This window comes from Moschus berezovskii, chromosome 18 (genome assembly GCF_049115385.1).
Source record: "Moschus berezovskii isolate FMDL1 chromosome 18, NW_MosBer_1.0, whole genome shotgun sequence".
NCBI lineage: Eukaryota > Metazoa > Chordata > Mammalia > Artiodactyla > Moschidae > Moschus > Moschus berezovskii.
In genome coordinates, this window is record NC_142477.1 from 44483687 (window position 1) to 44499040 (window position 15354).

The 15354-nt window shown below is 39.2% G+C and overlaps 1 protein-coding gene across 2 annotated transcripts; it reads left to right on the forward strand.

Annotated features, from left to right (window-relative positions):
- The first annotated feature begins 914 nt into the window (after window positions 1-914).
- FBXO4 (F-box protein 4) lies at window positions 915-14799 on the forward strand. 2 transcript variants are annotated; one of them, XM_088827669.1, is made up of 7 exons: window positions 915-1160; window positions 2374-2609; window positions 4512-4732; window positions 9244-9319; window positions 9427-9602; window positions 9776-9844; window positions 13440-13575. In XM_088827669.1, exons 1-6 carry the CDS (start codon window positions 972-974, stop codon window positions 9811-9813), a joined length of 936 nt encoding a protein of 311 aa, XP_088683795.1. In that variant the 5' UTR covers window positions 915-971; the 3' UTR covers window positions 9814-9844; window positions 13440-13575. The 2 variants fall into 2 exon arrangements, with proteins under 2 accessions (XP_088683795.1, XP_055278091.2); XM_055422116.2 differs by lacking the exon at window positions 9776-9844 and adding an exon at window positions 14016-14799 and having other exon boundaries at window positions 920-1160; window positions 13440-13615.
- The last annotated feature ends 555 nt before the right edge of the window (window positions 14800-15354 follow it).

Below are 15354 nucleotides of genomic sequence, written 5' to 3' on the forward strand. Positions count from 1 at the left end.
ATAGAATGGATAAACAATAAGATCCTACTGAATGGCACAGGGAACTATATTCAATAGCCTGTGTTAAACTGTAGCAGAAAAGGATATAAAAAGTATATGTGTATATATATATAAAACTGAATCACTTTGCTGCACACGAGAAATTAACACGTTATAAATCAACTATACTTTTAAAAGTTTTCAACAACAACAAAAGATTGTTTTATATGGGTAATTTGGGTAATACAGGAGAGAATGTTTTAACAATTGAGATAAGACAATGGTGGGCAGAGGCTGGTTCTGAAATTTAGAAATCTCCATAGTTGATTATTTTCAGGAAGAGAATGGGTAGCTGCATGTCCTGGAAACTGCAGGCTGACAGTTAAACCAGGTTTCAGTTCAGTGGCTCGGCCTTGTCCGACTCTGACCCAATGGACTACTGTACACCAGGCTTCTCTGTCCATCACCAATTCCATGCGCTTGGAACTCATGTCCATCAGTTGGTGATGCCATCCAACCATCTCATCCTCTGTCTTCTCCCCCTGCCTTCAGTCTTTCCCAGCATCAGGCATTAAGCACCAAATAGTGGAAGAGGGCCATCTATTGCATAAGAGTCGCCCAGACCCAGGCAAAGAGGAAATGAGTTCCACACAGAGGCACGGCCTTGGGTGAAGTAACGCAGAGAGGCAAAGGGCGAGAGATCTTATATCAATGGGTGAGGTCAGCGCGCCTGAGGTTGGGACCTTAAGTGAGGGGCGCAGGGATTTCTGGTGGGAGTTTCAAGCTCCGCTGCGAGCCACGCTCAATTGGGCCATCTCTCCATTCTCCCCACGGCTCTGGAGGCTTCTTCATCTGGGGTGGGACAGGGGTAGGAGGGCAGGGGTTGCGGGGAACGCAGGGAGCGGAGCAGGGAGGCGCAAGGGAAGGGTGGGGAGGCGGGGCGCGGCTGCGCCGCGTCACCCGGCGGCGCGTCCCGAGAGGCGGAGGCAGCCATGGCGGGAAGCGACCCTGGCGGCCGAGGGAGCTCTCCTCAGCCTCCTCACAGCGACTGGGGCCGCCTCGAGGCGGCCTTCCTCAGCGGCTGGAGGAACTTCTGGCAGTCGGTTGGCAAGGACAGGACTGCTCCGAGGGCCTCCGCGGAGGAGGCGGCCGAGGAGGCCAGTTCTCTGACGCGGCTGCCGGTGAGCGTCGGTCGCCGCCCGCGAGGAACCGAGGGAGGGGCGCTCGCTGGGGCGGCTCTCGGGGGCCGGGGCGGGGGGCGCCCGCTGGGCCCAGCCTGTCTGGCGCGGTCCATGCGGCTTTACGGGCACTGTCGTCACCTGTGGGGCCGCAGTTGAACAGAGCCGCCTTAGCGTTGTCGCTTGGTGCCTGGCAGCCGGACCGAAGGTTGCTGCGAAACTCACCTGCAAGGAGCGCCCTGGTAACCTGCCAGGTCACCCTCAGGTTTTCTCCCCCAAAGCGAGTTTGGGGACTGGGACACCTTGAACATCCGGTTGAGGAAATGCTGAGACCATTCCAGACATTCTGGGAAAGCATGGACAGCATTCCGCGTCTGTGTTCTCAGCATCTTTCATCCTAGGCTTCACGTATCAAAACACTCTGAGGATTTTGCGGTTATTATTTCAAGTAACAAAACCGACAAGTGAAATTAAATAACTAAGTTACAAGGGCCTCAAGTTACAGCAGGCCTTGAGAATTACACACCTCATTCCTTGTTAAACTTTTTAGGAAGATGGGGAAACAGCGAGAGGAGAATATCTTAGAAATTAAAATTCTGTATCTTAGCTGGACTGTTATCACTTCCCTCTGAGGTATATCAGAAATTGAAAACTGCAGGCTTAAATTTCCTCCATGGTTCTCCTTGCAGAGATAACAGATTTTTACAGAAGAACACAGGTGGCAGATATATTCTTTGATTTGATCTAATGATAAAATCAAATTTGTTCACTTGATAAAGATTTTATTTTGAAGAATAAATTATTTTATTAAGTAATTTAATGCAAATTATGTGGTAGAATATTCTCAAGGAGAAATGAAATACACTGATTATTTTGCTTGAAAAATACCAGAACAATGGGTGGTTTTTCAGGAATGTTTCAGTGTGTCAAAATGAAGTGTTCCTTATGATTCTACCCTGAGGCAGGAAATTAACTTCAGCATGGTAAATTTCATTATTAAAGATAATGACTGTTGATTTTTTACTATTTAGTATAAAAGTTGTTTGTTAATTTTGTAATTTATTGTGATAGATTTAATTATTAAAGCGATAGATTGTTCAGTTGACCTTTAGTTTCCCAGGATAACTGTTAATTTGTAATTTATTTTTCAAAAAACCTATCTGCCAAGGTAAATTATTCATCCCCTTTACCTACCTGCTGCTTCTCTCTGTTTCAGATTGACGTACAGCTATATATTTTGTCATTTCTTTCACCTCATGACCTATGTCAGTTGGGAAGTACAAGTCATTATTGGAATGAAACTGTCCGAGATCCAATTCTGTGGAGATATTTTCTGTTGCGGGATCTTCCTTCTTGGTCTTCTGTTGACTGGAAGTCTCTTCCAGATCTTGAAATCTTAACAAAGCCTATATCTGAGGTCACCGATGGTGCATTTTTTGACTACATGGCAGTGTAAGTATCTAGTTTTATGAATTAAAAAGAATACATTAATTTGATTATAGCAAGTCAGTAGCCTAAGTTAATCTTGGTCCTCCTACAAATTTGTGCATTAATTTTGGGTCTAAGGGTCCTTTTGTAAGAATTGGGGGTTAGGTTAAATAACATCCTTCAGGACCTACTGTGACAGAAGTCTGTGACAGAATATAGCACCTAAAAAAAAAGAGTATTTGTGCTTTAGGTAAGGATTGTTTTCCTGTGCTAGACTTACTGGCTACATATGGTTGTGGTATTTTTTTCCCATATTTTAAGTTATTTAGAATCCTTATTCCAATACAGATGCCATTACATCAAGTCTTGTGAGACTCGTTAACTAAAATGTGCATGTGTATAGATTTAACAAGTGACGGCTCAGTGGTAAAGAATCCTTTTGCAGTGCAGGAGGTGCAGGTTCAATCCCTGGGTCAGGAAGATGCCCTGGAGGAGAAAATGGCAACCCACCCCAGTGTTCTTGCCTGGGAAATCCCGTGGACAGAGGAGCCTGGTAGGCTATCGTCCACGGGCACTCAAAAGTCAGACACGACTTAGTGACTAAACAGCATGGCACTGTAGTCTCACTTGCTGCTTACTTATACATTGTCCCACAGCCAGCCAAGACATCAGGTGTACCTGTGGTGCTGTGGAACCATGTTTTCATAGGGATAGTAATAATCATAGTAACAAACATTTGTGATCTGACTCAGTGGATATGAATCTGAGCAAACTCTGGGAGATAGTCAAGGACAGGGGAGCCTGGCATGCTGCAGTCCATGGGGTTGGAGAGAAACGATTTAGTGGCAAACAACATGACCATTTGTGAGCATGTTAATTATTTCTGATGCTTGTCATCTTGGGTTGATTGTTATTGCTTAAATAATGCAAATTTAAAAAACTGAAGTTCAGGCTATAAGTGGTTTATATGACTAATTAAAGTGGTGAGGCTTGGCCAAATCTACCCAGCTGCAACGTTGACTTTTTTTTTCCCTTAAATTACAAGATTCCTAAGTAAAGATGATTTTCTTATAAAGTTAATGATTGTCTTAACCAGCTTGATTTAAAGGGCTTTAGGTTTTATTTAGATTTGAGCAACTTTGTTGTAATTTTTGATAACATGTTGAATCACTTGTTTAGAAATGTATGGCTATTGAAAAAGTTGTTTCTTTCACATGATTTTTAGTTTGCTAAGTAACCTGTAATAAGTACTTATTGAACTGTTAGTGTTAATGGAAGTACTCTAAGAAATTCATTTATATCAGTAGCTTTTAGTAATTTTTTTCTTTTTTACCTCTAAGGACATTTTTATGCTAACTATGTAGTTTAGTGCAGGGTTTCTCAGTCTTGGCGCTATTGACATTATGGACCGGGTGTTATGGGAACTATCTTGTGTGTGCATTGTAGCATGTTTAATAGCATCCCAGGATCTGCTAGGTGTCAGTAGCACTGCCCCACTCCCCCTGTAGCTGTGATGACAAAAATGTCTCCAGACATTAGCAGATGTTCCCAGGGGGTGCAAAATCTCCCCAGGTTGAGAATCACTGCTCTATGTAGTGAATTTTAACCATTAAAACACGTTAGACCAAGTGTTTCATGAGAGAATCTAAATGAAAAAATAAAAGGTAACCGCTCCCTGGGGAGGACATCATCAGTTACTTGACCACCACTACTCCCATAGTACCTTGTGCTTTTTCTATGATGGCACTTGACATATGTATTATTGATATAATAGTATCTGTCCTCCACTGCCCTCCGTGAGGATTAGGGCAGTAACCATTGTATCCCTTTTGTCTAGCAAGTTTTCAATGCCTTATATATTGTTGAATGAATAAATGGCTAAGTAAGTATTTGTGTTAATTTTCTAATTGTGACAATTTTATACAGTTATAAAATGTGCTGTCCACATACAAGAAGGTCCTCAAAATCTAGCCGTCCTATGTATGGAGCTGTCACCTCATTTTTACACTCATTGATCATTCAGAATGAACCACGATTTGCCATGTTTGGACCAGGTTTGGAAGAACTAAATACATCTTTGGTATTGAGTTTGATGTCTTCTGAGGAACTTTGCCCAACAGCTGGTTTGCCTCAGAGGCAGATTGATGGTAAGTCTCATGTTAATGTACAGTTCGTAGTAATTCAAACACTTTGAGCTTGACTCTAGTATTACATAGAAAAAATTAGTTTTTTTATATATTTAACTCTTTGATGTAATGAAATGTACTAATTTGATGGATGGGAGCCCTCACGTCTCTATGGAGTGAAAGAATTAATTTACTTTTTTGTAAGAGGTAAGCTTTTTCTTACCTCCTCAGTCTAGAATATGAGATTATATGAAAGCAAATTGTATGTTATCAAAATGTTGTACTATATTTTAAAAGAATGTTACAGTAAAAACCATTCAGCATCTACTATATTCACAGTACTTGATATGTCTTGGAATTTGAAAAAAGAGCTAAATTGTCACCTTACCTTTATTTCTATGAAAAACAACAGGAACAACAACCATGTAGTTAATTTGGTAAGCAGGATTTATAATAAACATGTGTAACAGTGGTCTAGCTTCTGCTTTACTTTTTGATTTGTTGAGGGTACCTATTAGATACTAAAGATGCAGTGATTTAAAACAAACAACATCAAAAATCTCCTCTTTGCCCTGAAAGGTGGTTAGTCTAGGTGAGGGCAGAGACATGTATACAAGTGATTAGAACATGGTGTAATGAGCTTCTATGTAGAAAGGTAAGGGTCATGGAAGGCTCTGCATTGAACATGATGCCTTATATGAGTCATTTTGATAAGCAGGAGTAAGCCATCAAAAAAAAGGTAAAATATTCTAAGCAGTGAGAATTGCATCTCTAAATTCTCAAAGTTCTGAGTGTGTGTGACACACTTGAAGTAGCTCTGTGTGTCCAGAGTGGGGCCAGGTGAGAAGATGCTTATATGTCAAACTTAAACATTATATTGAAGGATTTGAAGCAGAAAAGTAAGATGATCAAGATGGCATTTTAGATAGATCACTCTGGCTCCTGAGTGGAGAATTGATTAGAAGGGGCTCCAAAGGCATGAATACCCATTAAGAAACCACTATAATATTGTGATAAAATATGAAGGATGTGGAATTGACTCAATGTGTATCAGCAGTAATAATTCCTGGTTTCTGGGTCTTATTTTCATATTGGATGATGGTGTCATTCTCTAGGTTAAGGAAACACAGGAGTAGGAAGAGAAACTTTTTATACAAGCACAGATGTTTGCTATAAGCTAGCCATTTGAATGTGAGTCCCATTAGACCAGAAATCTCAGCCTTTCTTTTAAAGAGGTGTTTTGTTTTTTTTTTTAAACCATTTTTGGCTGCACTGGGTCTTTGCTGCTGCATGTGGGCTTTTTCTAGTTGTGGCAAGCTGGGGCTACTCTTCATTACAGTGCTCAGGTTTCTCATTTTGGTGGCTTCTCTTGTTGCAGAGCATGGGCTTTAGGGATGCAGGTGTCAATAGTTGCAGCATTCAAGCTCAGTAGTTGCTGTTTGCGAGCTCAGTAGTTGTGGTACACAGACTTAGTTGCTCTGTGACGTGTGCAATCATTCCGGACCGTATCCCTTGCATTGGCAGATGGATTCTCAACCACTGGACCACCGGGGAAGTCTCTCTTGTCAGCTTTATTCTTAGTTGTATCTGTAGTGCTAGGCACATAGTAGACATTCAATATGTATTTGATGAATAAATGAATGATTTTATGGAATACTTTATGCATTCATGTCTCCAAAGAAAGATCTGGGCTAGAGATGAAGATTTAGGAATCATATGAAGTCCATGTAAACTTGGAAGTTTCTGAGGATAAAGTAGAAGATTGTAAGCCAGGTGCTATAATCTTCAGTGAATATTTGGAGAAAGGGATGATCAAAAGTAGATTCATAAGTGACCAGGTTAAGGATGGGGAGATGGTATTAGAGCTAAATGGTGTGTGTGTCTCAAAGAGGTGAAGTTTTTTCAAGAGGGTTGGTGAGTAATGGTTTAAGACATGGCATTGAGAAGTAAAGAGAACACTCATCTCTGTACCCTGAGATGTGAGAGAATAAGCAGTTTAGTTACTGGAAGCCCACTGCAAGAGAAGCAGCACCTAGGCACAGGCCAGTTTCAGGTTGGGACATGAAGTGGAAGGATCCCATTTCAATAAGAGGTTGGGGATATGGGGAAATTGGCTGATTATGAAATTGCCATTTCATTCTGCAGAGTAGTTGTGATTGTTTGAAATTGCCAGTCTAACTGTGCTTCAGATCCTGCAAGGTCAGGGAAGGGTAAAGAGATGAGTCATTGGCAAGCTGGGGCAAAACAGCATGCAAATCTTATTGGACTGAGGTTAGATGTGTTGAGAAGGTAGTTTCTGGAAGTTAAACTGATGAAAACAAAGATCAGAGACATGGTTGTTGTTCAGTTACTCAGTCATGTCTGATTCTTTGCGATCCCATGGACTGTAGCACGCCAGGCTTCCTTCACCATCTCCTGGAGCTTGCTCAAAATGCATATCCATTGAGTCAGTGACACCGTCCAACCATCTCGTTCTCTGTCTCTTCTCCTCCTGACTTCCATCATTCCCAAAATGGTAGAATGTTTTTATGATATCTTTGGGAAGTCCCCTGGTGGTGGAAGACTAGCGCCACTTTGCCTGAAATGCTTACAGACCCCGCTGCTGCTACTGCGTCACTTCAGTCGTGTCCAACTCTGTGTGACCCCTTAGAGGGAAGCCCACCAGGCTCCCCCGTCCCTGGGATTCTCCAGGCAAGAACACTGGAGTGGGTTGCCATTTCCTTCTCCAATGTGTGAAAGTGAAAGTGAAGTCGCTCAGTCGTGTCTGACCCTTAGCGATCCCACAGACTGCAGCCTACCAGGCTCCTCCATCCATGGGATTTTCTAGGCAAGAGTACTGGAGTGGCTTGCCATTGCCTTCTCCGACAGACCCCGCTAGAATCTCTATATAATGTGTTGCCTGAAATGGTGATGTATGATATTATGGCATGGCTTCTTTAAATGTCTAGATTGGTTATAATGCAGGGATTAAGGATATGAAAGATGGAGTTGTTCTTGGGCTTCCCTGGTGGCTCAGATGGCAAAGAATCACCTGCAATGCCAGAGACCTGGGTTCAATCCCTGGGTTGGGAAGATCCCCTAGAGAAGGGCATGGCAACCCACTCAAGTATTCTTGCCTAGAGAATCCCCATGGACTGAGGAGCCTGGTGGGCCACAGTCCATGGGGTCACAGAGTCGGACACTACTGAGCGACTAAGCACAACACAGTGAGGTAAGTAGAGGCCATATTATATTAAAGTTTTATTTGTCTGAAGAGCAGTGGCTTTGAAGAGAAGAGACATAATTAAAGACATTTTAAAGCAATCTCTCCAGCTGCTGTCAGAAGATTGGATAGTAGGGAACAGAAGTGGATTTAGGAGCATATTTAGAAATGATTACGTAAGTTCAGGGGAGAGATGATGATATCTAAATTAAAGGTGTGGGGTGGGAATGGAGAGGAGTAGACAGATCTAAAAGGATGTTTATTAATATATAGCAAAAAGACACAAAGCCAAAGAGGAGGAGAAGGATCTTTCCAGGAGGCAAGAGGAGAATCAACCCCTGAGTGTAAACACAAAGGAGGGAAGGAGTTAAAAAAGAAGGACAAATAATAGTGTTGAATGATTTAGATATAAAATATAGTAAGAAGTAATATTTAGCACCTGTTACTTACCAGTTATTTATGTGATCTTATTTAATGCTTATAATAACTGTAAAATATGTGTATTATTTCTGTATTTCAGTGTCAAAACCAAGGCTCACAGAAACATGGGTATATGTGACAAATTCTAGCTCAAATCTAATTCCAAATTTCAGTGTTTGCTGTATTTCTTCAATTTTCTAAGACACCATGAATTTAAAAATGCCTTTTCAGAGTGCAGGGAAAAAACCCATTTGGTTGAACGTATACGTGGAGTATGAGACTAATGAGAAATATAAAAAAAGTGAAACTAAGTCAATCTTGAGGATAAGTAGAGGTAGTTGTTATGATGCAGCTGCTACTGATAGGATACTAGTAAAGTTAATGATGATAGTGATGATGGTAAAAAAAAAAAAAAAGCAATGTTAAAGCCTCAGTTCAGTTCAGTTCAGTTCAGTCGCTCAGTCGTGTCCGACTCTCCGCGACCCCATGAATCACAGCACGCCAGGCCTCCCTGTCCATCACCAACTCCCGGAGTTCACTCAAACTCATGTCCACAGAATCGGTGATGCCATCCAGCCATCTCATTCTCCGTCGTCCCCTTCTCCTCCCGCCCCCAACCTTTCCCAGCATCAGAGTCTTTTCCAGTGAGTCAACTCGTCGCATGAGGTGGCCAAAGTATTGCAGTTTCAGCTTTAGCATCCTAAGAGTTTTTTATTCTGTATCCATAGTTTGCTATTTTGTGAATGAAAATTGCATATAGCATCTTTTCTTCAACATAAACATTTTATTCCAAAGCTATATATAACTTGTCATAGTTTTTTGTTTGTTCTTTTTATACTAAGTAATGTTTTCATTGTCATCTTTTGCTATCTTTATCTTTTGTATTGATAACTGTACTTTTCTCCTTTAGGTATTGGATCAGGAGTTAGTTTTCAGTTGAACAATCAACATAAATTCAACATCCTAATACTATATTCAACTACAAGGTAAGACTACTTAGCAGCCTACCTGAGACATCAGTAATAGAATATTTTAAGGGGGGTGAAGCCTGTTCAGTGTCTGTTTATGTTTTATATTTACATTTTACTTATAGAAAGGAAAGAGATAGAGCAAGAGAAGAGCATACAAGTGCAGTTAACAAGATGTTCAGTATACAGAATGAAGGGGATGATCAACAAGGGAGCCGGTACAGTGTAATTCCACAAATTCAGAAGGTGTGTGAAGTTGTTGATGGGTTCATCTATGTTGCAAATGCTGAAGCTCATAAAAGTAAGCATTATCTTATTTTCTTTTTAAAAGCGCTTTCTTTGCAAAGCAAATAAGAAAGTATTTTTATAGGTTTTATTGTGGCTTGTTAAGAATATCATGGCTAATTTTATCAGTGTGATTCTGTTAATATTATTACTATCAATATTGAATTCTCAAACCTTGATGTGCGTTAGGATCACTTGCGGATCTTGTTAAAAACATGGCAGCCTGATTCCTATCCTGATGGATTATGACTCATAGAGGTGGGTTGTGTGTTGGCTCTGTTTTTTTGGACAAACTTTACAGAATTCTGATGCACAGTTTGCTGCTATAACTACATAGTATTTTTTTGTTGTTTCATACTTATGTACTTTTAGTTATTGATATTTTGTTTCCTTTTGGCCTTATTCAAATAATTTATGCAGGTAAATGAAAAATGTTAGGTTATTTTAATCATCCAGATAGTAGAGAGGTTGGTGGAGTGTTTAATAAAGTGGATTAGTTAAGAACACTCTCCATATATTCTGAATAACAGCCATTCACATTGATAAATGGCATGAATATAGAATACTATTGGGCCATAAGCCAATATTGTAATTTCTTTCCCAAATCCTTTGTGAACAAGGTAGGGCATAAATATGCAATATATTATTCTCACTTGGAAAAAGGTAGAAGCAGTCCACTGCTGAAAGAATTTACAGCTTTTAGTGCAGTGAAATTAACTATAACAGCAAAAGCCAAATGCAGCTCAGTTCAGTTCAGTTCAGTTCAGTCGCTCAGTCGTGTCCGACTCTCCGCGACCCCATGAATCACAGCACGCCAGGCCTCCCTGTCCATCACCAACTCCCGGAGTGCACTCAAACTCATGCTAATTGGACTCATCTCACTGCATAAATGGCCTAACAGGAGAAGAAGCTTACCCATTGTAGAAGTAAATCCTTTTTACCTCAGTCTCTTCTGTTCTTCCACATAAAACATCTAGCATTAAATTAAAAAGTATAAGATACAAAAAAAACCAAAAATGAAATGACCCATTCTTAAGAGATAAAGCAGTCAATGGAACTAGACCCAGAAATGGCCTCAATATTGGCACCCTCAGAAAAGGACATAAAAATAACTATGATTAATATGTTGAAAAATCTAGTGAAAAAAAGTGACCAATATGTGTGAACTAATAGAGATTTTCAGCAGAGGGAAAGAAGCTATGAAGAAGTAAAATGGGTGTGCTAAACACCAAAAATACAACAGGTGAATAGTTCCTTCAGTGGACATATCAACAAAGGAAACCTTTTGTGAATGTGAAGATAGATCAATTGAAATTACATAGATTAAAGAGATGGGTTTCCCTGGTGGCTCAGGGTCAGGAATCCGCCTGCCAATGCAGGAGACATGGGTTTGATCCCTGGTCCGGGAATATCCCACATGCTATGGAGTAACTGAGCCTTTGTCCTGGAGCCTGGAAGTCACAACCACTGAGCCCGTGTGCTGCAGTTATTGAAGCCCATGCTCCCCAGAGTCTGTGCTCTGCCACAAGAGAAGGCACTGCAGTGATAAGCCTGCGCACTGCAATTAGAGAGTAGCCCCCACTTGCCACAACTAGAGAAAAGCCCACATAGCAACGAAGACCCAGCACAGCCAGAAATTAATTAAAAAATAAAAAGTTTTAAAAAGGAAAAAATTGGTACTGGAGGGCAGAGCAAGAGCTGGGCAAAACTGATGAGGTGATCTAACTCAGGGGTTGTCATTTTCTTAAAGGTTTAGGTAGTACATATTTTAGGCATGTGAGCCATATAATCTCTTACAATTACTCAGCTCTGATACTATAGTGCAAAAGTAGCCATGGACATTTTGCGAATGAATGGCTTCGCGGTTTTTACAAAAATAATTACTTATAAAAATATCTAGAGTGTGTGGTATGTGAACCCCTGATTCAATTTATATGAGACTGGAATCCCAAAATATGAAGGGAGTAAGAACAGGGATAAAGAAAGTTCTGAACAAATAATGACCAAAGCTATTTCAAAATTACTGAAAGACAATAAACCACAGATCCAAGTTTCTCAAAGAACTCCAGAAGTGATAAATAAAAAATACAGATACATCATAGCCAAACTGGTGAAAACAAAAGATGAAGAGAATATCTTGAAGGTAGCCATGGCAAAGCAAAGCATACATGTAGAGGACCAAAGATAAGGACAGAGACTTTCTGATAGAATTTTGCTGTAAGCTAGATAGTAATGAAGGGAAATCTTTATAGTATTGCAAAGGGTGGGGTGGGGGTGGGGGGGATCCAGCAGACATATCTTTCAAAATGAAGGCAGAATCAAGACATTTTTTAGACAGACAAAATCTGAGAAAGTTCAGTCAGCAAATTTTTATTACAATAAATATTAAAGGAAACTTCAGGGAGAATAGTATACCAGGTGGAAAACTGCATTCACAGAAAGAAAGAAGAAGCCTTGGGATAGAAACAGTATAGCTATACATAAAATATTTTTTTCTAATTTTAATTTCTTTATCATTATTTAAAGGAAAACATGATATTTTTTAAAATATATTGTAACAATATTAAACAGAATGGAAAGACAGAAATGGAAATGTATTATAAGGTTCTATATGTGAAGCTATATAATACTTTTTAAAGGTATACTGTTGTAAATTTAAAATATACTTTGTAAATCTTTGAGCAACCAACCACTAAAAAAGTGTAACAGATATAATTAAATAAGCCAGTAGTGAAGATAAAATGTAATCATTAAAGAAGTCAGTTCAAAAGAGCACAGGAAAAGAGGGTAAAAGGAACAAAGTAGATGGGACAAGTCAAAATTCAGTAAATACGTGATAGATTTAAATGTACTGTGTTGATAATTACAATGTTTGTTTGTTTTCTGTTAATATATAAGAAATTACTGCCAACCTGGTGGCTTAAAAATGCATCTGTTTATTAGCTCAGAGTCCTTTATGTCAGAAGTCTGAGTACAGCTTGGCTGGGTTCTCTGCCAAGTGTCTCACAGGCTGAAATTAGGGTGAGAGATGGGTTACATCCCTTTCTGAAGGTTCTGGGGAAAAATCTGCTATCTAGCTCATTCAGATTATTGACTAAGTTCAGTTTACTTTTGTAGATCTGAGGTCCCTGTTTCCTTGCTGGCTGTCAGCTGAGGGCTGCTCTCAGCTTCACAGGCCATCTTCATTTCTTGCCATGTGACCCCTCTGTCTTGAAATCCAGCAATGGAGGATCTTTCTGACTGGGAAGAATCTCATCTGTTTTAAGGGCTTACCTGACTAGACTAGGCTCACTGATTATAGTCTCCCTTTCTTGAAGTCAGCTGTGTCTTGTTAGATAGCCTAACCATGTTGGTGATATCCCATGTGTTTACAGATTCTTCCCACACTCAGAGGAGATAATAGAAAAGAATTTGAGTTATTAGGGTTATTTTAGAATTCTGCCCACCACCAAATATCAATGACTGACACTCCACTGAAAGGCAGAGATTTTTCAGTTTCAATAAAAAAGCTAGACTCAATCATATGTTTAAATTTTAGAAACTATGGCCTTTGAAAGAAAGGGTAACGACGGCTACAGAATTTGTGAGAAGAAAATACTTTTATCAGAGTACTTTTGCTTTTAAACCATAGAAAAATGTAAGTGGTACTGTTTTTGTTCTCTCTGATTTCATCTAAATTCCGATCCTTGCAAGGCTGATAAATGTAGTTTTAGGAAAGATCAGTAAATGAATACAGCAATAAAGGGATAGATGCAGATTATTATGTTTGGATCCTGATAATTTTTATAGTTTTCAATTTTGTTTTATTATTTTTTAAGTAATGAAAATTAAGGATTTTAACTATATTCCTTAGGACATGAATGGCAAGATGAATTTTCTCGTATTATGGCAATGACTGATCCAGCTTTTGGATCTTCCGGGAGACCAATGCTGGTTTTATCTTGTATTTCTCAAGCTAATGTAAAAAGAATGCCCTGTTTTTATTTGGCCCATGAGCTGCGTCTGAATCATCTAAACCACCCATGGATGGTAAGGTTCTATTTTCTCTAGTGAGAAAAATATCATTTTATTTTTCACTCTAATTTCTAATTGATTTTATTTTTCTTTATTCTTTCCTATTCATTCTTTTTAAAAGAATAGCATTCTAAAAGTCAGTTTTAGTAGCTTAACCAGTGGGAGATATTTGATATCAAAGCTGAGTTCCAAGATAAGTAATAGACCTCATATTGATAGTAATTATAAGACAGAAGAGAAGATGGTATTTTTAATCTAAACTCTCTAGAAGACAAAACTTGGTTATTCACCCAAAGTTTACTGGGGTTTTTTTAGTCCTATTCATTTTTGAGTGTCCAGAAAAATGTCCCACGTAAATATAAGATTTTGTGCTTAGTTTCTTAGTAACAAATGGTCTCTTTTTATTTGCTCATAGGTTCAGGACATAGAGGCTGAAACTTTAACTGGTTTTTTGAATGGTATTCAGTGGATTCTTGAAGAAGTAGAATCTAAGCATGCAAGATGATCCTCCTTTTCAGCCTTGGCAACTGAAAGCATTTGAAGCTTGTTATTAAGGTCATGATGTGGATATTTGCTCAAGTCAGCTCATTCTGCCCTGCCTTTTTGCAGGTAGGCTTTATGTTGGACAGCTGTCACCACTCTAATTTTTATATAACTTTTACTTTTTACCTTAGATCAATTACAAGAAAAAAGTTTCAGTGGTAGCATTTGGCCCCAAAATGAATCTTTTAAGATTTTTTAATAACTTTCATATATATATTTTTTAATATTAAATTCTGAAAAAAAACCAAAAAACAAGTTTGTGCCTCTCTTATCCTTCGTGGTTTCTTTTCTGTTCAGTTCGAAGATTGCCATCCTGGGGAATAGCAAATTTGCTAAGCTTTCAATAGGTTCTTTTCAAGGGTCCTTAACTGGTTATCAGAAAGTAAGTTTTATCTATTTTTAATAAATATACTGCTTAAAGATTGGAATATTTACTGAAATTTCATTTACTGGTAAGGCCATACAACGTCTGTTTCTTTTCTGAAATAGTAGGAATTAACTTTTTATCTTATTCAATACTAATTCAGTGAAAATAACTGGAAATTCTTGCTGTTTTCAAATAACCTGAAAGCTCATGAAGTGCTAAAGCCACATTTTTTTCCTTGCTCATAAATAAAATATTCCAGAGACATTCATGATCATATGACCTCTTACTCACTAAATGCTTCCACTTTGCAGAGGAAAGAGTCCTATCTCAGTGGAATTGAAGGATTTAAAAATTACATTTGAAAAGAGCACTATGTTCTCAGTGGTGCTGCACCCAAGAAACAGCCTCTGTCCTACAAGCGGGTGCCATTCTGAAGAAAGGAGCTCTCACATCTCGAGTGCACTTATCCAGCCCTTAACTTGAGCATTTGTAGTTGGGGGAAGAGTGAGAAATGCTGACATCCTGCTTTTCCTAGAAAGGAATCCCTCTGACTTGGAGAGAGAGTGCTGTTTCCTTGACTGCCTTGGTCTAGAATGGAGTTTCTGTTTTTCTGAGCTGGAGGAGGGATGTCTTGGTTCAAATCCCACATACTCTTACTGTTCTTACTGAGTTTCGTTTGTTTTTTTTTTTTTGCTGTGTACTCTTAGATTTTAATGATTTTTTAAAATTAATTTTCTCCAGTTTCTCTGGGGAACCATTACATGGTACTCTTCATGCTATTATGCCAAAAAAACATCCACTCCACTTTTAATTATGTGTAGTTAGGTGGCTCAGGTGGTAAAGA

Excerpts from the sequence above, each read along its gene's own strand:
- FBXO4 (XM_055422116.2), top strand. The coding sequence starts at position 972 with ATGGCGGGAAGCGACCCTGGCGGCCGAGGGAGCTCTCCTCAGCCTCCT. Across the intron at positions 1,161-2,373 it reads GTTCTCTGACGCGGCTGCCG|ATTGACGTACAGCTATATAT; the intron begins GTGAGCGTCGGT and ends TCTCTGTTTCAG. Across the intron at positions 2,610-4,511 it reads TTTTTTGACTACATGGCAGT|TTATAAAATGTGCTGTCCAC; the intron begins GTAAGTATCTAG and ends AATTTTATACAG.